Here is a 26,706-nt window from a genome sequence, read left to right on the forward strand (position 1 = left end):
AACCATTGCTGTCGGCGTCTACGACGGGCCACCACCACCATCCATCAGTCTGAAGAAGGGTCTCGACCCGAACGTCGCCTTTTCCTTCTCTCCATAGATGCTGCCTCACCCGCTGAGTTTCTCCAGCATTTTTTGTCTACCACGATCCATAATATGATTTCGCGGAATTGTATGCCAACAACGAATTTTGTTTTGCATACAATTCAGTACATGTGACAATAAAATATTGTCACATGTACAGTGAAATTCTTGGTTTTGCATACAATTCAGTAAAATCATACTCTGTGCAGCAACTTTGTGTATTTTTCTTTGTAAAGCAACATCTGCAGTTGCTTGTCTCCACTCCGCACGCTTTGCCCTGAGCTGTAAATTGGCACATACGCGGTGGGCTGGGCTGGAGGTCGCGGCAAAGCGACGCGTGCGCAGTGGGCAAGGGGGCCCGGGGTAGGGGCATTGGCGCCGGGTGACGCGTGCGCAGTGGGCCCGGGGTAGGGGCATTGGCGCCGGGTGACGCGTGCGCAGTGGGCCCGGGGGTAGGCGCCGAGCGACGCGTGCGCAGTGGGCCCGGGGGTAGGCGCCGAGCGACGCGTGCGCAGTGGGCCCGGGGGTAGGCGCCGGGTGACGCGTGCGCAGTGGGCCCGGGGGTAGGCGCCGGGTGACGCGTGCGCAGTGGGCCCGGGGGTAGGCGCCGGGTGACGCGTGCGCAGTGCGCAGTTTGCTCGGGCCGGGTCGGGCCGCGCCGCGCCGCTGTGTGTGTTTGAACAGGAAGGCGGACATGTTGATCAGGAAAAGAAAGTTGCAACTGACGGCCAGGTTGTCAGGAAGGAAAAAAACGGCGCTGTATCCCTGCCCTCTGTGAGAAAGATCCCGGACAATAAGAATCCTTGTTGCTGTGTTTTTTTTATTTCTTAAAAAAAAAGTTTGGAGTGAGTTTAAAGGAGGTGCTGGTTGTGCGAGTTGAGTTAAGTGATGTACCCAGAGGATGTTAAATGCGCGCTGTGCAATCCGGTGTGAAGAAACATTTGCAGAAGTTGGCTTTCCTGGATTGAAGCTGTCAAGACACCAGATGTGTTGTTCAGGCCTTTAACTGAAACCTGTTACAGGAGCTTGAAAGCGTATTTTTCTTTCTGCAAATTGAACTTTTAAGGCAACATTACAACATTTTTTTACTCGTGGATGTCGAATGTATATATAGTATATTTTTTTACGTACAAATCAGAGTACATATTTTTTTCCGGTAACGAGCCACTGCCCTTTAGGTTTTGAAGAGGAACGGGAAGTTTTTTTAATTTATTTTTAAATGCGGCATAGATTCGCAGAAACTTCATGGAAGGTTTTATGGTTCAGAGTGTTGGAAAAAATGTTGCATGAAACTATGTCGTGAAGCGGTTTGCAACGATTGTTAAATACATCTGTTCGAGGCTGGTGAAGGTATTTTTATAGACATATCGATTTTGTTTACTTGGGACAAAACTTCATAAAATAACAGGACACAATGTCGTCCGGAGAAAGCTTGGAAGCTCGGTTTGAAAAAATTGAATCCATGTTAAAGGATCCCAAGTGTGAAGTGAACTGCGAAAGTTTGCTGGTAGGTGAAGTCTAATACATTACTCATGATGCTCTGACCATCCTGTTGAAGTATAGATGTGATCTTTCAAGTGTCAGAGCGAAATTCATGATGGACAGCTTTCAAAAATATATTCCTTCATTTCCATCAACACACTTATGATCAGTGAGAATGTTTACATTTTGATATAATCAAATCCACTGTTCAATTTAATTTGTGTAATACTTTGGAATGATACAGTACTTGTTATATTGCCCTTTGGTGGTTGCATATAATGCACAATTTTATCCTTTCTCATTGCCAGTGTAGAAGAATAAAGTTCCTGAGTTTTACATTCAGACAGATTTGAACTAGTAAAATACAATAATGTGATTTCACCCACTGCGGTTGGTATTGATGTTCCACTGAATACTTTGCATTGTGTGCATGTGAGAGGAACAAATTATTACAGGTGCTGGTGGGATTGTTAATGTAAATTATTTTAATACTTCAGATCAAATAAGAATATACAACTAAAAAAAGTATAATGAGTTGTAACGATCAGTTTGTAGCTAAAACATGCTAGAATACTTTTGGATGGAACAAGAAAGATTTAAAAAAAAGTCAAATAGAGTCATAGCATGGAAACGGGCTATTCATCACAATTCACCTATGCTGACCAAGATACCAAACTGAGTTAGTTCCACCTGGCTCATATCCCTCCAAATCTTTGCCATCCTTGTACCTGCGCCTTTTAAATGTCGTATTTGTACTTGCCTCTACCACTTCATCTGACACTTCATTATGTGTATGCAACACCCTCCATGTGAAAATTTACCCCTTGGGTTCCTTTTAAATCTTTCCTGTCTCATCTTAAACCCGTGCCCTCTAGTTTTAGACTCCCTTACCATAGAGAAGGTCCTTTTCACCTTTTCATCTATGTCGCTCATGATTTTATACACCTCTACGAGCTCACCCTTTTGGTCTCCTAAACTCCACAGAAAAAAAGATCTAACCTATTCAGCGTCCTTGTTACTTTCAACCTCTAGACCTGGTAATATTCTTGTAAATCTATTTACCTTTCCAGTTTAATGACATCCTTTCTATAGCTGAGGCGACAAGAACTGTACTCATTACTCCAAATATGGCTTTATCAATGTTGTTACAGTTGTAACATGATCCCAACTGCCAACGATAACGTGACGGATGAAGGCAAGTGTACTAAATGCTGCCTTTATCGTCATGTACATCTGTGTCTCCACCTTCATCAGCGATCACTTGAAGTCGAGTGTGAATGTTCTCCTGGTGGGTCTTTTCTGTGGTCTTGAGATGGTTGAAGAGGCTGATTTCTAGCCATAGTCTTTATTACAATGTGGGCATGGATAAGTGGTATTAGAACATAGAATAGTACACATATAGGCCCACAATGTCTGTGCTGAAAATAATGACAAGTTAAATTAATCTACTATGACTACGCATGATCCATATCCATTAATTCTCTGCATTTCAATGTATTGATGATGGAATATGTTTGGCAACATTGGTGGTCAATCTCTCCTTTTGTTGCTGCCGTTTGTGTTTTGCAGCTTGTCGGAAGTCATCTTCATGGAGTGCAGCTCCCACTTTCATAGAACTATGTACAGTGCTCCATAATGTTTGGGACAAAGACCCATCATTTATTTATTTGCCTCTGTTCTCCACAATTTGAGATTTGTAATAGAAAAAAAATCACATGTGGTTAAAGTGCACATTGTCAGATGTTATTAAAGGGTATTTTTATACATTTTGGTTTCACCATGTGAAAATTACAGTTGTATTTATACATAGTCCCCCCATTTCAGGGAACCATAATGTTTGGGACACATGGCTTCACAGGCGTTTGTAATTGCTCAGGTGTGTTTAAATGCTTTCTTAATGCAGGTATTAGGGAATTCTCAGCACCGTCTTTCCTCCAGTCGTTCCACCACCTTTGGAAACTTTTATTGCTGTTTATCAACATGAGGACCAAAGTTGTGTCAATGAAAGTCAAAGAAGCCATTATGAGACTGAGAAACAAGAATAAAACTGTTAAAGACATCAGCCAAACCTTAGGCTTACCAAAATCAACTGTTTGGAACATCATTAAGAAAAAAGAGAGCACTGGTGAGCTTACTAATCACAAAGGGACTGGCAGGCCAAGGAAGACCTCCACAGCTGATGACAGAAGAATTCTCTCTCTAATAAAGAAAAATCCCCAAACACCTGTCCGATCAGAAACACTCTTCAGGAGTCAGGTGTGGATTTGTCAATGACGACTGTCCACAGAAGACTTCATGAACAGAAATACAGAGGCTACACTGCAAGATGCAAACCACTGGTTAGCCGCAAAAATAGGATGGCCAGGTTACAATTGCTGTGTCCAAAAACATTGGTGCCCTGAAAAGGGGGGGGGACTATGTATAAACACTGCTGTAATTTCTACAAGGTGAAACCAAAATGTATAAAAATGGCTTTTTTAAAAATCTGACAATGTGCACTTTAACCACATGTGATTTTTTTTTCCATTACAAATCTCAAATTGTGGCGTACAGGGGCAAATAAATAAATGATGGGTCTTTGTCCCTAACGTTATGGAGGGCACTGTACACATGCCCCAGGTGCCTCTGTTCTACAATGCTCTCCAGGGCCCTACCATTTACTGTGGACACCTTGCTGTGACTTTTCCCATCAAAATGTAATACTTCATATTTATCTGTTAAATTCTATCTGCGATCTCTCAGCCTATTGATTCGGTTGATAAAAATCTTGTAATCGTTGATTACCTACCTACATTGTCTTTTATCGTGTCCGGACGTGGCACCAACGGATGAGAGGCCGAAGCCAAAGAACCGAATGGAAACTAGGCCGAAACGTCAATAAACCGAAAGATTACGAAGACAAAACGCCTACTAACCGAAAGGATGGGATGCCTAAATGCAAACTAACCGAAAAGCTGCGTAGCCTAAAAGCAAACTTACCGAATGGCAGCTCTGTCGAAAATCCACCGACCCGAAAGGCGGCGTTGCCTACACGCCAACGAATCGACTGGCGCTCAACAGAAACGTCCAATAACGGACATGACGTTGCCGGGGGGGCGGGACTTGTCAGCCATTGGTCCAGACCCCCGCGTCCATCACATCACTGTGAAGGCATGAACGTTGTCCCAAACCTCCGCTCCACCCGACCCGCAGCCCGCGGAGGGTGGCCGTGGAAGAGTGGAGGCTGTCCCGAGCGATGCGCACCTTTGTCCGCTTTCAACTTGGTGCTTGGGTTCAGATTGCCCAGTCACCTATGGCTTGTGTGGGAAAATTAACCCCACGCTCCCGTCTCCCCTTCTCTCTCCCCATTCTCTCTGTCCCCATTCTCTCTCTCTCCTCTCTCTCTCATTTTCTCTCTCTTCCCATTCTCTCTCTCTCTCTCCCCCTCTCTCTCTCTCTCCCTTCTCTCTCTCTCTCTCCCCCTTCTCTCTCTCTCTCACTTCTCTTTCTCTCTCTCTCCCTTCTCTTTCTCTCTCTCTCCCATCTCTTCCCCCTTCTCTCTCCCTTCTCTCTCTCCATTCTCGCTCCCTTCTCTCTCTCCCTTCTCTTCTCTCCCTCTCTCTCTCTCTCCCTTCTCTCTCTCCCTTCTCTCTCTCCCTTCTCTCTCTCTCTCCCTTCTCTCTCTCTCTCTCTCCCTCCTCTCTCTCTCCCATCTCTCTCACTCTCCATTCTCTCTCTCTCACTCTCCATTCTCTCTCTCTCTCTCTCTCTCCCCATTCTCTCTCTCTCTCCCTCCTCTCTCTCTTCATCTCTCTCCTTTCTCTCTCACTCTCCATTCTCTCTCTCTCTCTCTCTCTCTCTCTCTCTCTCTCTCTCTCTCCCTTCTCTCTCTCCCTGCTCTCTCTCTCTCTCCTTCTCTCTCCTCTCTTCTCTCCCCCTCTCTCTCTCTTCTCTCTCGTCTCCCTTCTTCTCTCTCTCTCTTCTCTCTCTCTCCCTTGCTCTCTCATCCCCTTCTCCTCTCTTCTCTCTCTCTCTTCGCCTTTCTCGCTCTCCCCTTTCTCCTCTCTCTCTCTCCTCTCGCTCTCTCTCCCTTCTCTCTCTCTCTCTCTCTTCTCTCTCCCTTCTCTCTTCTCTCTCTCCCCTTCTCTCACTCCTCTCACTCTCCATTCTCTCTCTCCCTTCTCTCTCTCTTCTCTCCTCCTCTCTCTCCACTCTTCTCTTTCTCCTCCTCTCTCTCCTCACTCTTCCTCCTCCTCTCTCTCCTCACTCTTCTCTTTCTCCACTCTCTCCTCTCTCTTCCCCTCCCCTCTCTTCCCCCTCCTCTCTCTTCCCCTCCTCTCTCTTCCCCTTCTCTCTCCCTCACTTCTCTCTCCCTCCCTTCTCTCTCCCTCCCTTCTCTCTCCCTCCCTTCTCTCTCCCTCCCTTCTCTCTCCCTCCCTTCTCTCTCCCTCCCTTCTCTCTCCCTCCCTTCTCTCTCCCTCCCTCCCTTCTCTCTCCCTCCCTTCTCTCTCCCTCCCTTCTCTCTCTATCCCTCCCTTCTCTCTCCCTCCCCCTTCTCTCTCCCTCCCCCTTCTCTCTCCCCCCTTCTCTCCTCCGTCTCCACCCGCGGGAGCGTCCCTCAGTCACTGACCGCGATGCACAGCCATCGGACCCCAACCTCCACACCAGGGTGATTTCCCCCCTCCGACCCCTGGACCCCGACACCCACACCGGGTGCAGGGACAGACGTTTTATTTATTACCATCTCGGTGCTTGCGGAACGCACCCAAGCTCCCACGCACAAAACAGGCAGCATCTCTGGAGAGAATGAATGGGTGACGTTTTGTGCCGAGACCATTCTTCAGAGTGCGTCTGAAAGGTCTCGACCCAAAATGCCACCCATTCCTACTCTCCAGAGATGCTGCCCGGTGAGGCTGCTGTCACACAGTGAGCCAGCCGGTGAGACTGCCTCCACACAATGGCTGAGCCGGTGAGCCCGCTGTCACACAGTGACCCAGCCGGTGAGGCTGCTGTCACACAGTGACCCAGTCGGTCAGACTGCTGTCACACAGTGACCCAGCCAGTGAGGGTGCTGTCACACAGTGATCCAGCCGGTGAGACTGCCTCCACACAATGGCTGAGCCGGTGAGCCCGCTGTCACACAGTGACCCAGCCGGTGAGGCTGCTGTCACACAGTGACCCAGCCGGTGAGACTGCTGTCACATAGTGGTCCGGCCATTGAGGCTGCTGTCACACAGTGACCCAGCCGGTGGGACAATGTTCATGCCTTCACAGTGATGTGATGGACGCGGGGGTCTGGACCAATCACTGACAAGTCCCGCCCCCTGGCAACTTCATGTCCGTTATTGGACGTTTCTGTTGAGCGGCAGTCGGTCCTTTGGCTTGTAGGCGACGCCGCCTTTCGGGTAGGTGGCGTTTTGACAGAGCGGCCATTCGGTAAGTTTGCTTTTAGGCGACGCGGCTTTTCGGTTCGTTGAATTTTAGGCGTCCCGCCCTTTCGGTTAGTTTGCATTTAAGCGTTCTATCCTTTCGGTTAGTAGGCCTTCGGACTCTTGGTTTATTAGCGTTTTGGCCTCGTTTTCATTCGGTTCTTTGGCTTCGGCTTCTTGTCTGTCGGCGCCACGTCCGGGTACCGTCTTTTATACCATCATTTTTTAGTGTCATACACAAACCTGCTTCCACATTAAAATTGTTAATATAAGCAAAGAACATCTGTGGACCCAGCATCAATTCCTGTGGTACACCAATTGTTACAGGCCTTCATCGGAAAAACAACTCTCTACCATCATTCGATTCGTGCCTTGAAACTCATCTCTCATCTCTCATCTTCAAGGTCATCCAATTGGGTAGCTTAACATGGGTCCCATGTGATCTAACCTTCTAGACTACCATGTGGTACTTTGTCAAAGGCCATGCTGCAATCCACATCCTTCTTGGTTACCGCTTCACAAAACTTAGTTAAATCGGTAATTCATGATTTTCCATGCACAGGATGATGCTGACTATCCCTGATCAATCCTTGTTTTACCAAATGCGTGCAGATTCTTTCTTTCAGAATCCCCTCCAAAACCTTCTCACCGTTGATGTTAGGCCCAGGCTTTTCTTGGCAGCCTTTCCTAAATAGACCATTCATTTTCAGTAAAATAAATCTTTTATTTTCCATAACTATGATTGTATGAGCATAATTGAAATAATTCTCTGCATGTTATCAAGATGTTATTTGTGAGGCAATTTTAGTACAGGTACTAGCTATTGCATTTCCTACATTAGAACAGAGACCATCCTTTAAAAGGTATTTGTTTGCAATGCATTTTGGGACATCGAGAGTTAAAGGGAATGCATAAATGCTGGTTATTTCAGTCATAACTTCTGCTTTGTAGATAGTCTTGATATTACTAACATTTGGGGGATGTCATAAATCTGGATATTTTTGTGTGAAGCTTTTTAGCCAGTGTATTGGTTATGAATGGTTTAGTGAGCTTTTGTTCATTGGTTACGTCAAAGAGGAATTGGTGACAGTGTTGCAAATGCTAATTTTCTTTCAACGATTAAATGTTTCTGGATGCTGCTGTGAGGTGACATTGTATTTCCTTGCATTTCTAATAACTGAATCCATTTCTATACAACTGCCTCTGCATTCCTTCTTGAAATCCTGTTGAGGTTTCTCATTTCATCAGTAATCATTTCATATATTTGATTTCCCTTTTTTGTTCTTTTTTAATTATATTCAGTTGCACTTGAATTGTTTTGAATTTCAGTGAAACTTATTTAGATCCAACTTGTTCAGAGTTCAAGTTCAAGTTCACATTTATTGCCACATGCACCACTTATGGTGCAGTGGAATTTGACTTGCCATGCAGCCAAACAAACAAAAGAGCACAATACACAATAGAATATAACATGAACATCCACCACAGTGGAATCAACATTCTTCACTGTGGTGGAAGGCAATAACTTTCAGTCCGTCCTCCTCCTTTGTTCATCCGTGGTCGGGGCCATGAACCCTCCGTAGTCACCGCTATGGATGGCCCGATGTACAGGGCCTCACATTGGGATGCTCGAAACTCCGACGACGGCACGGACGGACCCTCCGCGGCTTGTAGGTCCCGAATCAGCCGCTTCCTACCGGAGACCAGGGCTTCACGATGTTATTGGCCGCAGGCCTGCGGTCGGAGCTCTTCTCCAGCGATCCCTGGCAAGGGATCTCAGGCTCCACGATGGAAAGTCCACACCGCGGCTAGAAGCTCCACAGACCACGGCTTCAGGATGTTATAGGCCGGCGGTCGGAGCACTTCTTCTGGCGATCCCCGGCAAGGGATCGCCCGGCTCCACGATGGAAAGTCCTCGCTGCGCCCGCTGCTGAAGCTCTAGGCCCCGACTCCGGGAGAAGCCGCACCAATCCAAGCGAAATGCAACTAGGAGAAAAGTTGCATTCCACCGAGGTAAGTGACTAAAAAAGTTCCCCCCTTCCCCGCTCCACAGACCACGGCTTCAGGCCGCCCACCCCTCCACACTAAAACACACTTTTAGACAGACTAAAAACTAAAAAAGTGGAAAGGACGAACAGCTGCTGGCGAGGCTGCCGGCTCGCAACGCTAGACTTGGTGTTATCTGAGTTGAGTAATGCAGAATATGTTATTGATGAGTTGCTGGATTTGAATTTATTAATTGTCTCAATAATTGAGAGGAGCCTGATCATGTCATAAATTGCCAGGTTAGATGCAACCCTGTTTTTTTACATTTGTAACCTGCAATGAACAGTGCAGCAACTGTACTCTTGCTGACCTTCAAGCAAAGTAAATTTGCAATCTAGCATTGTTTGCTTCAAGGCTCTTTCCTTTCCTGCCATCAATTGGTGTAGCTAAATAAATCCAAGGAATTGCTGTATCAGGATAGTTATATCATCAAGTTGATTGAGTGGCCAAACATATTGAAGATTTCTGAGGGTAAGACACAAAGTGAAAACCATTTGTTCTATTTTTTCATCACTTTAGAGAAAGGAAAGAATTGAATTATACTGATGTGATGTGGTTAGGGTGGAAGCTAAAATATCAACGTTTTTAAAATGCAATACTTCACTTTATTTTAAATATGTTTGACGTTAAATGTAGGTTGGGACTCTGGGGGGGGAGGGCAGAGAGACTTGGACATGGTGACAGACACAGTGAGTGAAGAGAAGCATTGTGGGAGAGTGGAGAGACTTGGGGCCTTGGTAAATAGACAGTGGGGAGAGTCTAGGGAGAGGGGAGACATGGGCCCCAATCCAACCTATTCCTGACTACCAGCACAACCAAGGAATGTGAATGTAAAATAACCCAATGACGATAGGTGGGCAGGCAATGTATCGTGACGTGTGAACTGTATAGGAAAGAAATGCAGATGCTGGTTTAAATCGAAGATAGACACAAAATGCTGGAGTAACTGAGCGGGACAGGCAGCATCTCTGGAGAGAAGGAATGGGTGACGTTTTGGGTCGAGACCCTTCTTCAGACATGTGAACTGGTGGACCCCACAGTTCATGGTGACCTTATCTGCAACATATGTTTAAGAAAGAACTGCAGATTCTGGAAAAATCGAAGGTAGACAAAAATGCTGGAGAAACTCAGCGGGTGAGGCAGCATCTAAGACGAAATGTTTAAGAAAGAACTGCAGATGCTGGCGACGAAATGTTTAAGAAAGAACTGCAGATGCTGGCGACGAAATGTTTAATAAAGAACTGCAAATGCTGGAGACGAAACGTTTAATAAGAAGGGTCTCGACCTGAAACGTTGCCTATTCCTTCTCTCCATAGATGCTGCCACACCCGCTGAGTTTCTCCAGCATTTTTGTCTACCTGCAACATATGTTAGTTGCTTGTTGAACGCTCACTCAAAGTTGATGAGCTGGAGTCCCTGATACTGTAACAAGAGGCACTCAAGAGTGTTTATTTATCATATGCATCTGATATAATTTCATAAATCATAGGAGTAGAATCAGGCCATCTGCTCATCGATTTTAATCCGCCATTCAATCACGCACTGCAGTAATGGATTTATTTCTTGTTTTTAGCTTTGTAGGCACATTAACGTTACAACACCAAAAAAATACAATTGATTATCTGTTGCTCTAAGTAAATTGTCCGTGGATTGACACCTTGTTGTGGTGGGGAAGCTTGTGCGGACCTGAGATCCTGAGAATGATGCCGTCTGGAGCTATGCTCCTGGTAGGGCCACCCTCGGCGGTAAGGTCGAGCGGGAGGTTTTTTTTTTTTTTTTGTATTGTATTGTATTGTATTGTATTTTAATGACCACACAGCCAGGCTGGTGGAATTTGTTATCAGTACAGCTCGATACAGGTTCCAACATTTCATCAAACATTAAACTTGTAACATAGATATACATACAAACAGACACATTTCATAATACATAAGGGCCATGCTTATTCGTATTTCCTCACCGTACAGAGTTTAAAAAGTTAATTGCAGTGGGAATGAAACTATTTTTGAAACGCTTTGCTTTGGAGGCAATTGACCTGTAACGCCTCCCAGAGGGCAGTAGCTGAAAGGCATAGTGTGCAGGGTGAGTGGGATCAGAGATGATCTTGCGGGCTTTGTGAAGTGTCCGTTTGTGGTAAAGTGATTCAAGGGATGGAAGGGGTAAGCCAATAATTTTGGATGCTCTGTTTATGATGCGCTGTAATTTCTTCCGGGAGAGTGAGTCGAGACTGCCGAACCAGACTGTGATGGATGAAGTGAGGATGCTTTCGATGATGGCTGTATAGAAGCGGAGCATGAGATGAGACCTTACTCTGAGCTTCCTTAGCTGTCGGAGATGGAAAAGTCTTTGCTGGGCTTTTCCATAGATGTGGTCTGCGTTTGTCCTCCATTTTAGGTTGTTGCTGATGTGGGTTCCAAGGAGTTTGAAAGTGTCAGTGATGAAGATGGATTCACCTTTAATGAGCACAGGAGTTTTGGGGGATGGCTGGCGTCTTAGGTCGATGATGAGTTATTTTGCTTTTGATGAGTTGAGTAAGAGATCATGGTCTGTGCACCAGGTCACTGCTTGGTTGACCTGTGCACGGTATTCAGTTTCTTGGTTGTTGGTGATGAATCCTATGATGGTTGAGTCGTCCGCGTACTTGTACAAGTTGACAGAGCTGTGGTGGGATGTGAGCTGATTTGTGTAAAGGGAGAAAAGCCAGGGTGAGAGAACAGCCTTGGGGTGTGCCTGTACTGAGGAACAGAGGGGAGGATGTATTATTGTTGATCCTCACCCTCTGTTTCCTGTTCCAGAGAAAGCTGTGAATCCAGTAACAAATGCATGGGTCAATGTTCATGTCCAGTAATTTATTGAGCAGTATGGCCAGGTTTATTGTATTGAATGCCGAGCTGAAATCCATGAACAGGATGCGGGCATATGTGTTTGCGGACTCCAGGTGGTTCAGAATGTGATGAGTTGCTAAGTTGACGGTGTCCTCAACTGACCTGTTGGCTCTGTATGCAAATTGGTATGGGTCCATGAGTGGAGTGGTGACAGTTTTCAGGTGATTGAGTATGATGCGCTCAAATGACTTCATGACTGCCGATGTCAAGGCAATGGGTCTGTAGTCATTGAGGCTGGAGATGGTCTTGGTCTTGGGAACCGGGATGATAATAGATTCTTTGAAGCAGTTGGGTACTGAGCTTTGACAGAGGGAGGTGTTGAAGATGTTGGTAAAAACCCCAGCCAGTTCCGCAGCGCAGTGGTGGAGAACGGAGGGGCTGATGTTATCTGGGCCGGGGGCTTTATTCCTCTTAAGTCCCCTGAAGGTGCTCCTCACCTCCTCCTCGTAGATGGTGAAAGGAGGGGGAGGGAGGGGGTCGGGGGGAGATGGTGGTGGAGCCGGTGCCTGCTCAAACCTCCCATAGAAAACGTTGAGTGTATCAGGAAGCTGATTGTCGCTGTCAGGTGTGGGGGTGGGTTTCTTTTTGTAGTTCGTCATGTTTTGGAGTTTTTTCCAGATGAAACGTGTGTCACTAGTAGTGACGTTCTTCTAGTTTAGTGGCATAGTTGGATTTGGCTCTTCTTATAGCAGATCTCAGTTTGTATTTGGCAGCCATATATTGTTCTTTGTTTCCTGCCAGATGAGCTGAATTTTTCTCCTTTCTTAATTTTTTAATGTCCTTGTTAAACCACGGTTTATTATTATTGTAGTGTTTAATGACTTTTTTGACAAAGAGCAATCCAACCAAGAACTCAACGGTGGAACAGGTGGAGGACGATGGTGACCTTAGTGGAGCATCACAACGGCTGGGAAGGCGGATGAAGGCTGCAGCAAAAAAAGGGTCTCCGGTCGTCTTGGACTCCATACCACTGGATCCTGACCCAGATGCTGTCTGTGCACTAGTCTCCCCATGTTAAACAAAGTCACGCACAGGCATCCTCCATATAGGGAAAGCACCCTGGAGACACCCATGGTTAGCCATGACCGAAGGGGGCCTAAGAACTAAGAAGTAAATTAGATCATAGTGCAAAAAAAACAAAGTATGTTTAACAACCATTGTAGTACAAAGTCTACTGATTCTGTGCTATAGTTAGGGTTGTGCACGATGGTTCAAAAACCTTACAGTTGATAGAGTATTCGGTGATATGCTGGAACCTCCTCAAACCTCTGAGGAAGTAGAGGCATTTGTGAACTTCCTTTGTGATTGTATCTATGTGCTAGACCCAGGATAGAACATCAGAGATGTGCACGCCCAGGAAATTGAAGCTGTTGGCTCTTGCCACCACCATCCTCCTCTGAGAGATTAAAAGTCATAGACTAGAGTCCTAGAACACATAAACAGCCCTTCGGTCCAACTTGGCCATGCCGACCAAGATGCTCCATCTGCACTAATCCTACCTGCCCGCATTCGATCTATATCCCTCCATCTTATCCATTTACCTGTCCAAATGTTTGAAATGTTGTTATAGTACCTGCCTCAACTGCCTCCTCTTACAGCTTGTTCCATACACCCATTATCCTCTGTGGAGAAAAAGTTGCCCCACAGGTTCCTATCAAGTCTTTCCAGTCTCACCTTAAACCTGTGTCCTCTGGTTCTTGATTCCCCTACTTGGGGTAATGCACACTTTTACCTCATCTGTTTCCCTCATGATCTTATACACCTCTAAATTCATAATTGTGCTCCAAGGAATGAAGTCCATGCCTGTCCAGCCTCTCTCTATAGCCTCTCTCCTTTCCTATAGCTCAGCGCCTCGAGTCCTGTCAACATGCCAACATCCTTGTAAATCTTCTCTGCACTCTTTCCAACTTAACAACATCCCTCCTGTAACAGGGTGCCTAAACTGAACATAATGTTCCAATGGGGCCTTACCAACATCTTCTACAACTGTAACATTACATCCAAACATCTATACTCATCACCCAGAATGTTGATGGCCAATATACCAAAAGCCTTCTTGACCACCCTATCCACCTGTGATGCCAGTTTCAGGGAACTATGCATCTGCACCACTAGATTCCTTTCCTCTACAACACACCAGAGGGCCCTGCCATTCACTGTGAAGGTTCTACCCTGGTTTGACTTCTCAAAATGCAACATTTTAAACTTATCTGCATTAAACTCCATTGACCATTCTTCAGCTCATTTGCCCAATTGATCAAGATCGACTGTGATTTTTGATAACCATCTTTGCTATCTACAATACCACCCACTCCTGTATTCTGGCTCATCATTATTTGTCCAACAAGGGTGTTATCGGCAAATTTAAAGATGGTGTTGATGCTGCGTCTGGGTACAAGGGTTCCATGATGATGATGTTGAATAACACAGCCTGAGATACGTGTTCCTATTGTCGAAGTAGTCCAACACTGTTAATCTGTAATGGCATTTGGTGAATTGAAGTGGGGCCAGGTCATTATTGAGGCAGGCATTTATTTGTGTCTTTGCCAATCTTGGGTAAGTCTTCATCATGCGCAGGTGTTCAGAGCACGACCAAGCATGCCATCAGGGCAGGACGTTTTCCAAGAATTCACTTTCGTGAAGGATCTTCTGGCATAGCCCCATGGACTAAGATTATAGGGTCGTCGGGGGCTGTGGTTGCCCATGAAGGTACAAGGTTGTTCTTCCTTTTGAAGCAATCTTAAAAATCATTGAGCTTATCCAGGAGAGATGTGCCATTGTTACTTGATCTACTTGGTTTCATCTTGTAAAAAGTGATGACGTGCAGGTTGTGCCACAGTTACCGAGCACACCTCTGAGATTAATTACCATGGGATAATGTATTGAAAGATATAGAAATTGAGGGCTACATGGAACTGGCAAAGAAGATAAACACTCTGACCAATCGGGCTTGGTTATATTGAAAGGCAGGGCATTCTTTAAGAAGCCTAGTGGAATTAATGGGAGGAGAATTTGCAATATTCACAAGAAAATAACAAAGTGGACGCTTTTTGTTATTTTCATGTGAATATTGCAAATTGATCAATTTATTACCAAGGACTGCTTTAGCTTGAGAAATTGCTGTTTTACTACAAAAATCTTAGGCCAAGATGATGTGGGAGGCCAAAGTCTTTACCATCACCAGCTATTTAGGAATGCAATGTCATTAGAATTGAGTTATCTGAATGTTAGCATGACTAAAATGGGAATCTGAGAAGAAAAATGACTAGGATTGCCCATTGGTGTGTTTAATTTAAGATGCTTGTGGTTTTTCAGTCATGTCTGTCATGTAAGTATCAATTTATTGGGATCAATATCCTAAGACCCTCTTCCCCACCCATTAATTCCCTGAAAACCTAGCGTGATTATTGATTAACTGCTGTAGAGAATGGTAAATGGGAAGTAGCTCGGGTGGGTGCGAGCAGCCGCCAGGACCGGACAGCGGAACTGGCCGCCACCTCAGCGCCTTCTGCCGGCCCACCTGCCAGCCAGCCACGGTGTCCTTCGGAACAGGCGCAACCGGTGAAGGGCGACCTGGGCACTCCAGCCAGTCCCGGGGACGCGAGGTATCTGGGAACTGAAGCCAATCCCGGGGATGCGAGGGATCTGGAAACTGAAGCTAGTCCCGGGGCACGCAGGCAATATTGACCGACCCCTGGACTAAACCAAACCCTTGATCCTGCCCCGCCGTCCTTTTCTCAAAATTTAACAACTTAAATTGGGGGTGCGTCTTAGACGCAGGTCCGTCTTCAATGCCGGGAAATATGGTAATAATTTTAAACATTTCAATCACTGAATAATTTCCTCTGTTCTTGGGAAAGCCCTTTGCGTGCAAAAAATAATATAAACACACTGACCAGTAATGTAAACTTGCCTTTGAAAGCATTGCTGTCATCAGTGAACTTAATTCCAATAAAAGGACATATTTGGGGTTTTCAATGAGGAATTTCCAATCCTCAATTGTTTTTCTTCGGTAAGGAAGCAATTTGGGTCTTCCAAGTGACGAGCTGGAATGTGTTTAAGCATGATCTGATGAATGGTAAGAATTTTTGTGCCACGCAATAGAAGTCTACTTTGCAATAAAATTTAAAACCTGACTGAACCTTGGTCAATTTGAGCCCTATTTGACCCGGAGGACAGGCAATTGCAGCAGCAGTGGTCTTGTTTTCTCTTTTTCCCAGTTGAAGGAAATTTGACCTGAAATGTTATTCTGTTTTCCTTTCCACAATGTTGCCTGACCTGCTGACGTATTTCAGTATTTTACCATGTGTATTGGTTTGTGTTGGATTATGTATTGAGCACCTTTATTGAAGTGTCAAGAGTGTTTTATTGTCACTTGTCCCGAAATGGAGCAATAAAATACTTCCTTGCAGCAGCACAACTGATATGTAAGTATATATAGTGCCCTCCATAATGTTATGGACAAAGACCCATCATTTATTTATTTGCCTCTGTACTACACAATTTGAGATTTAGAATAGATAAAAAAATCACATATGGTTAAAGCGCACATTGTTAGATTTTAATAAAGGCCATTTTTATACATTTTGGTTTTACCATGTAGAAATTACAGCTGTGTTTATACACAGTCCCCCCATTCCAGGGCACCATAATATTTGGGACACAGCAATGTCATGTAAATTAAAGTAGTCATGTTTAGTATATTGTTGCATATCCTTTGCATGCAATGACTGCTTGAAGCCTGCGATTCATGGACATCACCAGTTGCTGGGTGTCTTCTCTGGTGATGCTCTGCCAGGTCTGTATTGCAGCCATCTTTAGCTTATGCTTGTTTTGGGGGCTAGTCCCCTTCAGTTTTCTCTTCAGCATATAAAAGGCATGCTCAATTGGGTTCAGATCGGGTGATTGACTTGGCCACTCAAGAATTGACCATATTTTAGCTTTGAAAAACTCCTTTGTTGCTTTTGCAGTATGTTTGGGATCATTGTTTTGCTGTAGAATGAACCACCAGCCAATGAGTTTTGAGGCATTTGTTTGAACTTTAGCAGATAGGATGTGTCTTTTCACTTCAGAATTCATTATCGCAAATATTATGGAGGGCACTGTATATAGTAGTATTTAATAGCCTGATGGATGTTGGGAAGAAACTGCCCCTGAACCTGGAGATTAGTTTTCTGGCTCCTGTACCTTCTTCCCAATGACAGGAATGAAATGAGAGTGTGGCCAGGGCACACAGTTGGCCTATGGTGCTGGCTATGGTGCTGGCTGCCCTTTTGTATCAAACTGGGTTTGGCGCCATGACTTATCAACCTAGCTTCACTCTTTTTTTCCAGGGTTGAAAGGGGTTGAAAGAAAGGACTTGCATTTGGGGGTTCATCAATTCAGCGTTGATAATTTCATGAGCCATTTTCAGTGGGCTTCGCTATGGATATTAACTTTAGGAGCGGTGGCAGGGTGCCTTGCTTTGAGGCTGCTCTTCTTGAGTGGCTCAGGGCACCTCTCTGCCTCAATTTGGTTGTATTTTGTTTAGATTTGCCAGAGCGCTTTCATCCACTTCGTTGCTTCCATTTGAGGGTAAATATTCCCCCTACCCCACCTATGTCAAGAAGATGTTCGCATTTTATCAACTGCTGTATTTGAACAACATCAGTTTTGCATTGGAATCTCTTGGAGAGACTCATCTAATCTCTTTTGTGTGCAGTTGTTGAATTTGTCTGCATTATTATCCTCATTGTGCATTCTAGGCCCTATCTGACTTACTATAAATAAACAGAGAATGTTGGAAACTTTAGTAGATTGGGCAGCATCTCTTTCCAAATGAATACTTCCCCTACGTCCCTTATTTTATGACTTCTCTGCCAATTTCTCTGAATCTACCTGAAATATCTTTTGTTTTGATATTTGTATTAGATACCTTTGCACGCTATGACTACTCTCCTTCAAAGCCAATATTCCATTTTCGGAAGTGAAAGGAGCAAATGCTGCAGATTTTCAATAGGTCAGAAGAATTTGTGAAGGAGGAAAAACAGAATTAACATTGCTGGTTGATAATCTTTTATAAGAACTAGAAAGGAGAGAAAAAAAAGTTCCTTTTAAGTTGCAGAGAGCAGGAGGGTATGGACAATAAAGCACCATTTTTGTGATGGGTTGGAGACCCAAGATTGTCCAGGTGATAAGTGTTATTGATGTTATCAAAGAGAGGGCGATAAATACTTGTTAATCTCAGGTGATCTGGCTGCAGTGCATATAATGGGACCTGAATGAGTGAAGCAGAGAAAAAACAAAACCATGTTGGAACTGAAATGCGGCAACATTCTAGCATCTATGCAGAGGGAAAAATTCAGTTAATATTATGGATAACCTTACTTCATAACAGGGTAGTGCTTACACAAACAAGAAAGACTGGTTACCTGAAATTGCTGAATTCTATATCGACTGAGTGGCTGCAGTGCATCAAGATGATAAAATGCTTTTCGAGCTTGCATTTGAACAATGAAAAGATGCAGGTCAAAGTGAGTGGATGAATTGAAGTGACAGACAACTGGAAGCTTGGCTCACCCTTTCGATTGAATGGAGGTGTACTGCAAAATAGTTCTAAATTCAAGGGAGTCCTGTGTATGCAATGAAGTTCATTAAACTGGAAGTACTGCAAGTGAATTACTGTTTCAGCTGGAATGATTGTTGCTATACTTGGAATGGACTGTTGTTGCATCTCCTTGAATAGAAAAGTGCCATTTAAACGGGGTGGAGATGGAGGACCATGTTGGGGAGTTATGGAGTGAATAGTCCTTTCAGAATGTTTCAAGAGTTTAATTGTCATATGTCCCGGACGGGACAACGAAATTCTTTCTTGCTGCAGCTCAACAGAATATGTGAATATGTAAACATTGTACATAACGGGAAAAAAAAGAAAAAGTTCAATAAATAACAAATATAGTGCAAATAACAAATAATAATATACTTTTGCAGTTCAGAGCTCAGAGCTTATTCGTTGTTGTGTTTAATAGCCTGATGGCTATGGAGAAGAAGCTGTTCCTGAACCTGGACGTTCAGGCTCCTGTACCTTCTTCCTGATGACAATGGTGAGATGAATGTGTGGCCAGGATGGTGTGTGTCCTTGATGATTTTCGCTGCCATTTTGAGGAGGCGACTACGATAGATCCCTTCGATGGTGGGGAGGTCAAAGCCGGTGATGGACTGGGCAATGGTCACAACTTTTTGTAGTCTATTTTGTTCCTGGACGTTCAAGTTGCCGAACCAGGCCACGATGCACCCAGTCAGAATGCTCGCTACCGTGCACCTGTAGAAGTTTAGGAGAATCCTCTTCGACATGCCGAATCTCCGTAATCTTCTCAGGAAGTAGAATCGCTGATGTGCCTTTTTGACAATTGCATCGGTGTACTGGGTCCAGGAAAGATCTTCTGATATATGCACGCCCAGGAATTTAAAGTTATTGACCCTTTCCACCATCGTCCCATGATATAAACAGGATTGTGGGTCCGCTCCTTCCCCTACCAAAGTCCACAATCAGTTCCTTGGTCTTACTGATGTTGAGAGCCAGGTTGTTGTGCTGGCACCATTTGGTCAGTCAGTTGATCTCACTTCTATACTCTGACTCGTCCCCATCTGTGATTCGTCCAACCACAGTGGTGTAGTTGGTGAACTTGATGATGGAGTTTGCATTATGTTCGGCTATGCAGTCATCGGTATAGAGTGAGTAAAGCAGGGGGCTGAGCACGCAGCCTTGAGGTGCTCCCGTATTAATTGTTGCCGAAGATGAAGCGGTTCCCCCAATTTGAACAGACTGTGGTCTGTGGATGAGGAAGTCGAGGATCCAATTGCAGAGGGATGCGCAGAGGCCCAGTTCCGTGAGCTTGGTAACCAGCTTGGAAGGGGTGATGGTATTAAACGCCGAGCTGTAATCTATAAACAACAGCCTGACGTAGGTGTTTTTATTGTCCAAGTGGTCCAATGCAGAGTGGAGAGCCAAGAGTGAAGGATTAGAATTCCTCATTGGATCTCATGGGGAAACACCCTAGATACAAGGCAATGGTCATCACTTTTGTTTGCATTACGTAAGAACTATCTTCTACCTACCTTCCTTGGGCTGACCCTTGGAAATCACAGGTGACTCACTTCTACTCTGACTATCTTGATCCCACTAAACTAATATGGAAACAGCAGAGATAGATTGACTGATAACTTGGGAGGGTGCGTTGTTGATGAACTCCTTTCATTACTTGCTTGTGTTCTAGGGTATTTTTGAAGCATTATCTTAAGTCTCAAATTCATCTTGAAATCTGCTATCCTACTTTGAACACACATGGAGCAGACGTTCCCAGGAGTTAATGGGAATGTTGCATTTCTTCAAGGAATCTTTAAGCACATCCCTGTGTGTTTTTCTTTGTGCAATTGCTAATTTGTTCCCATAACAGATATTGGAACAGAGTGCCTGTTTCGGGAGTCTGATGTTGGGTATGCAAATAATGTGGATTGTCCAAAATATTAACTGTGACTGTGCCTGAGAATATTGACTTGGGAGAGGACATTGGCATCTGGTTTCCTTTTTCGTACAGTAAATTTGGAGAATTTTGCAGAGATGGCATTTGTGGTATTTTTCTCGGGCCTTGTGTTCTTGAGATGCTTGTTGTAGGTAGACCAGGTGTCAGAGGTATATGGGAGAATGGGGACAATTCTGCCTGTTAGATGAAGACATTTGTGCTAGTTCTGTTTTTTTTTTAAATACTACCCACTTCTAATTGGGTACTTGATTATGTCATTTGATAAGGATTGGCATGGAGCTGCTGAAGATTACAGGGAGTCTGCGAAAGAAGTAAGTAAGTTTATTGGCCAAGTATTCACATACAAGGAATTTGCCTTGGTGCTCCGCCCACAAGTAACACCATGACATACAGTGACAGTTACGAATAACTCAGAAAACACTAAACATTAATAATAATAAAACATTAATGATAAAACACCATTAAAAAATAATACAACAGCACCATTTCCTTAAAAGGATTAGTCTACAACGTCATCAGCCACTTGTGTATGGTTGTACATTACTCAGTGTGAATATGGTATGTTCATTGACAAAGGTCAGGAGTCACTGATTTAAATTGTTGGGAATTTTTGGAATTCTGCACTCATGACAGCCGCAAATGCTTAAATGATGACTAATGCTAGTCCAAAAATCACAATGCAGGACTAATTCAGCGGGTCAGGCAGAATCTCTGGAGGACAGGGTAGGCAAAGTTTCAGATTTTGCAGGATCTCTACTATAGGCAATTAACGGGTTATGTAAGGTTTTAGTTTTTGAGAACTGTTTGTAAGCTAATTTTTCCATGAGTCAAAATGGCAATTTTCTATAGTAACATATACATATCACTGTACACATGCTACAATTTATTTAATTGAATAATTACTCGAATGCTGCCCATAATTAAATTAACTGAACATGTACTGTATCCAGTCATTAATAAATACAATGGAACTTGTTATTGTGAGCCTAAATGCTTTATAAATGTTCGGAGAATTTGTGTGGTCAGATCATCTGTACCCTGGAGAACCACTGTATAAATCAAGAGAAGCAAAGAAAATGGGTACAGGATAGGAAAATGGGATTGGTACACAGTTCTATCTTTGTTTTGTTCAACGATGGAGCAAGTCCTATATGTTTATTATGCAAAGAAATTATTCAAGTTTGTTCGCCATTTCCTTGTTCCCCATTACTTGTTCTCCGGTATCATTTTCAAGCGGTCCAATGTCCACTCTTGCCTCTTTTTTACTCTTTTTATATAACTGGAAAAACTTTTGGTATCCTCTTTTATATTATTGGCTAGCTTGTAGCGACACCAAACGTGGTGTTACATGCAAGTTTGGTCATTATCATTGGTCTGTCTATCAGCTGACGCCACATGCTTACCTTCATATTTCATCTTTTTTCCCCTTATTTCTTTTATGATTGTCTTGGGTTTAAAAAGCTTCCCCATCCTCTAGCTTCCTGCTAATATTTGCCATATTATATGCCTTCGCTTTTACTTTTAAGCTATCTTTGACTTCCATTGTTAGCCACAGTTGCCTCATTCTCTTCATGCATGTTACTTCTTTGGATGAAAAGATCCTGCGTCTTCCAAATTACTCCCAGAAAATCCTTCCATTGTTGCTCCATTCCTGTCGTTCCTGCTAGGTGTGTAAGAAGGAACTGCAGATGCTGGTTTAAACCAAAGATAGACACAAAAACCTGGAGTAACTCAGCGGGACAGGCAGCATCTCTGGAGAGAAGGAATGGGTGACGTTTCGGGTCGAGACCCTTCTTCAGACTGGTTAGGGATAAGGGAAACGAGAGATATAGACAGTGATGTGGAGAGACAAAGAACAATGAATCAAAGATATGCAAAAAAGTAACATTTATAAAGGAAACAGGCCATTGTAAGCTGTTTGTCGGGTGAAAATGAGAAGCTAGTGTGACTTGGGTGGGGGAGGGAAAGAGAGAGGGATTGCCGGGGCTACCTGAATTGAGAGAAATCAATACTCATAAACTGCCAAAGCAAAATATGAGATGCTGTTCCTCCAATTTGTGTTTAGCCTCACTCTGACAATGGAGGAGACCGAGGACAGAAAGGTCTGTGCAGGAATGGGAAGGAGAATTAAAGGGTCCAGCAACCGGGAGATCGGGTTGGTTCAGGCGGGCTGAGCGAAGGTGTTCCGCGAAAGGCTCGCCCAATCTGCGTTTGGTCTCGCCGATGTATAAGAGTCCACATCTTGAACAACGGATACAATAGATGAAGTTGGAGGAGATGCAAGTGAACCTCTGCCTAACCTGAAAGGACTGTCAGGGTCCCTGGACAGTGTCGAGGGAGGAGGTATAACGACAGGTGTTGCATTTTCTGTGGTTGCAGGGAAAGTTACCTGGGGAGGGGGTGGTTTGGGAGGGAAGGGATGAGTTAACCAGGGAGTTGTGGAGGGAACAGTCTCTGCGGAAGGCGGAACGGAATAGAGATGGGAAAATATGGCTAGCGGTGGGATTCCGTTGGAGGTGGAGGAAACTTTGGAGGATTATGTGCTGTATGCGACGGCTGATGGGATGGAAGGTAAGGACTAGGGGGACTCTGCCTCTGTTGCAACTGGGGGGGGGGAAGCAAGGACTTAGCTGCGGGATACCGAGGAGGCACGAGTGAGGGCCTCATTTATGATGGGAGAGGGGAACCCCTGTTCCCTAAAGAATGAGGACATCTCGGATGTTCTAGTATGGAGCACCTTATATTGGGCACAGATGTGGCTAAAACGGTGGAATTGGGAGTAGGGATAGAGTCTTTGCAGGAAGCAGGGTGGGAAGAAGTGTAATCGAGATGGTTGTGGGAGTCAGTGGGTTTGTAATAGACTGTGAGATCAAGAAAGGGGAGGGAGGTGTCAGAGATGGTTCAAGTAAATTTAAGTGCAGGGTGAAAATTGGTGGTGAAGTTGATGAAGTCCATGAGTTCTGTATGGATGCAGGAGATAGCACCTATGCAGTCATCAATGTAACGGAGATAGAGTTCAGGGATAGGGCCATTGTATGCCTGGAACAGTGATTGTTCAACGTACCCTACAAAGAGGTAGGCATAGCTGGGGCCCATGCGGGTGCCCATAGCTATGCCTTTGACCTGGGGAAAGTGGGAAAAGTAAAAAGAGAAGTTGTTGAGGGTGAGGACCAGCTCCGCTAGGCAGAGTAGAGTGTTAGTAGGGGGAAATTGAATTGTTCTGCAGTCGAGGAAGAAACTGGGGGCTTTAAGGCCTTCCTGGTGGGGGATGGTGTAGCGTGACTGAACATAGTAAAGATGAGGGAGTGGGGGCTCGGAAAGCGGAAGTCATCCAAGAGACGAAGGGCATGTGAGGTATCTTGGACATCCGACAGGAGAGATTAGACCAGGGGGGGATAGGTTGGAGTCGAGGTATGTGGAAATCATTCCCGAGAGGTAGGAGCAGGCTGAAACAATGGGTGTTCCAGGGCAGTTATGGTTGTGGATTTTGGGGAGAATGTAAAAACGGGCTGTGCTGGGCTGGGAAACGATAAGGTTGGAGGCTGTAATTCCTGCTTGGGTCTCCTTCCAATTACCTTTAGCCGGCTTCTCCCTTGTTCTTCTGTCGTTACCTTATGGACACATCCGATTTCAGCTTCTCCCTCACAAACTGCAGGTTGAATTGTATCATATTTATGATCAGTCTCTTAGGGGTTCCTTCACCTGGAGCTCCCAAATCAAATCTTGTTCATTACAGGGCTGTGGAATCGATACCCAAAACACCCAACTCCGACTCCGACTGGAGGAGTCAGGGGATATGGGGAGAAGGCAGGAACGGGGTACTGATTGTGGATGATCAGCCATGATCACATTGAATGGCGTTGCTGGCTCAAAGGGGAGAATGGCCTACTCCTGCACCTATTGTCTATTGACTCCGACTGCTTGATTTCCTGTGTATCTGACTCGGATTCCGACTCCGACCCCTAGTTATAATAATTCTAAATCTGCTATGATAACATTACACAAGACGGCATTTCCTACGAACTACATGAATCATCAGGCTACCTTTTAAACCCATGTCCATAACGTTTGGAGTCTAATGGTTGCAGCTATGCTATTGTGGCTTTTTTTGTTTATTCTTGGGAAAAAAAACATTATTCATTATGCTAAAAGAAAAAAATACATTATAGGACTATGACAAACTTAAAATTCTATTGAAAGAAATAAAATAATTATTGGAAATGTGCAGTATATTTAAAAAGTGGGATTTTTTCCAATTTATGTAATCTCTGAAATTTATGTTGAGGTCGGAGTCAGGACTTTTTTACCGACTTCCCACTCTGACTCCAGCAGCACCAAAATTGCTCCGACTCCGACTCATCAACTCTGACTCCAGAGCCCTGGTACATTATTCAACACTAAATCCAGAATGCCTATTTTCCAGTGGACTGGACCACAAAATCACTGCAAATTCCTTCTCTTGGGATCCAGTACAAACTTGATTTTCCCGGATAACCTGCATATTGAAATCCCCATGATGACTGTAACATTGCCATTGGTATCTTTCTATGCAACTGCATAAGGTGCCACATCTAACTTTTTATTCCTTACTCCCATCCCTTCCCTCCCCCCCTCCTTTCTACCACCATCCACGATCTTGTGCATTCCTTCAGGTGACGTTACTAATGGCCCTGCCTCACAGTGCAAGTCCACCCACGAGTGATCCCGAGTGAAAGAAAAAAACAAACTCGTGGTTTTCTACGAGATTCCAAGTTTATGTTCACGGGTTTAAACGGGTTCCACGTGTATGTCTAGGTTTGCCGTTTACTTCTCATTTCTGCGATGTACCAAGTTCCTCTACCGAGTTACTTTTGAGCCTACAACGACTACCGACGTGTGGAAAAATCATCACATGGTAAAAATGATGTCATGCAGTTTTTTTCCTTCACTATAAAAAGCCTCCCATGTTAAATATCTTAGGATTACGGAATCAAGGGATATGGGGAGAAAGCAGAAACTGGGTACTGATTTTGGATGATCAGCCATGATCATATTGAATGGCAATGCTGGCTCGAAGGGCCGAATGTGATCACTTCCATTATGTAGAGAGTCTCAGAATGTTAATAGAGATTCCATTCCGTTTACATTGCGCTTTGTGCAGGGATCAAATCTTAGCCCAAAGTGTACATTAGGCTGCGAGGATTAATTTCAAAACTTCAAATTATTTCAAACAGTGTTTTATCCGAACGGATCAGGGCAGATACCAGCCCCTTTAAACATCACTGACAGCTCAGTGTGAAGTGGTGCTGGAATTATATATGTGAATATAGAATTTTATTATCGATCCTAAATGCTCTATTTAAATTATAGGTCGTTTAGTTTAACACCTCAGTCTATTAAAATTGAATTATCTCACTGACCGAAAACATGCAATATGTTTCCAGGCAAATATCCAGTGGTTGAGAATTAAAGAGCAGTCATTAGTGTTTTTAAACGGGCGGTTGTAGTAAATAATACGGTAACCGAATTATATTTATTAATTGCTAGAGAGGACGATGTATACATAGTGAGGTTAGTGAGCAGCCTCTAACATTAACCGCTCCTCGTACTGTTCTGTTGTGTAGGAAGGAACTGCAGATGCTGGTTCACCCCGACGATAGACACCAAAAGCTGGAGTAACTCAGTGGGTCAGACAGCATCTCTGGAGAAGGAATGGGTGACGTTTCGGATCGCGACTCTCCCGGTTGCTACCTGGACCTACCTAATCTCCCGGTTGCCAAACACTTCCCATTCCCACACTGACCTTTCTGTCCAAGGTCTCCTCCAGTCAGAGTGAGGCTAAATGCAAAATGGAGGAACAGCATCTCATATTTCACTTGGGCAGCTTACAGCCCAGTGGTATGAATATTGATTTCTCTCACTTCAAGTAACCCTGGCAATCCCTCTCTGTCTATCCCTCCTCCACCCAAGTCGCACCAGTTTCTCGTTTTCACCCAACGAACAGCGAATAAAGGTCTGTTTCCTTTATGATTGTTACTTTTTTGCATTCATTGTTCTTTATCTCTCTACAATACATCATCATCTATATCTCTCGTTTCCCTTACCAGTCTGTCGAAGAATCTCAACCTGAAACATCACCCATTCCTTCTCTCCAGAGACGCTATCGTCGCCCTTCTTCAGACTGTTCTGTTGTATTGACCGAAAACGAACGATGTGACAGTACCGCCGACTTAATGAATGAAATGGAGACACGCGGAATTAAATGGACTTGGAATAAATGGGGCGGTGGGGTTTTATCGAAAA

The 26,706-nt window shown here is 44.3% G+C and overlaps 1 protein-coding gene across 1 annotated transcript in view; it reads left to right on the top strand.

The window, feature by feature from the left end:
• The first annotated feature begins 706 nt into the window (after nucleotides 1–706).
• The window catches only part of rock1 (Rho associated coiled-coil containing protein kinase 1), a 124,452-nt gene continuing 98,452 nt past the window's right edge, over nucleotides 707–26,706 (top strand). The window contains exon 1 of the mRNA XM_033019634.1: nucleotides 707–1,588. Within this exon, the coding sequence (XP_032875525.1) occupies nucleotides 1,496–1,588 (93 nt within the window). The 5' untranslated portion in view covers nucleotides 707–1,495. The remainder of the gene's footprint in view (nucleotides 1,589–26,706) is intronic.

Source organism: Amblyraja radiata, chromosome 4 (genome assembly GCF_010909765.2).
Source record: "Amblyraja radiata isolate CabotCenter1 chromosome 4, sAmbRad1.1.pri, whole genome shotgun sequence".
Classification (NCBI taxonomy): Eukaryota; Metazoa; Chordata; class Chondrichthyes; order Rajiformes; family Rajidae; genus Amblyraja; species Amblyraja radiata.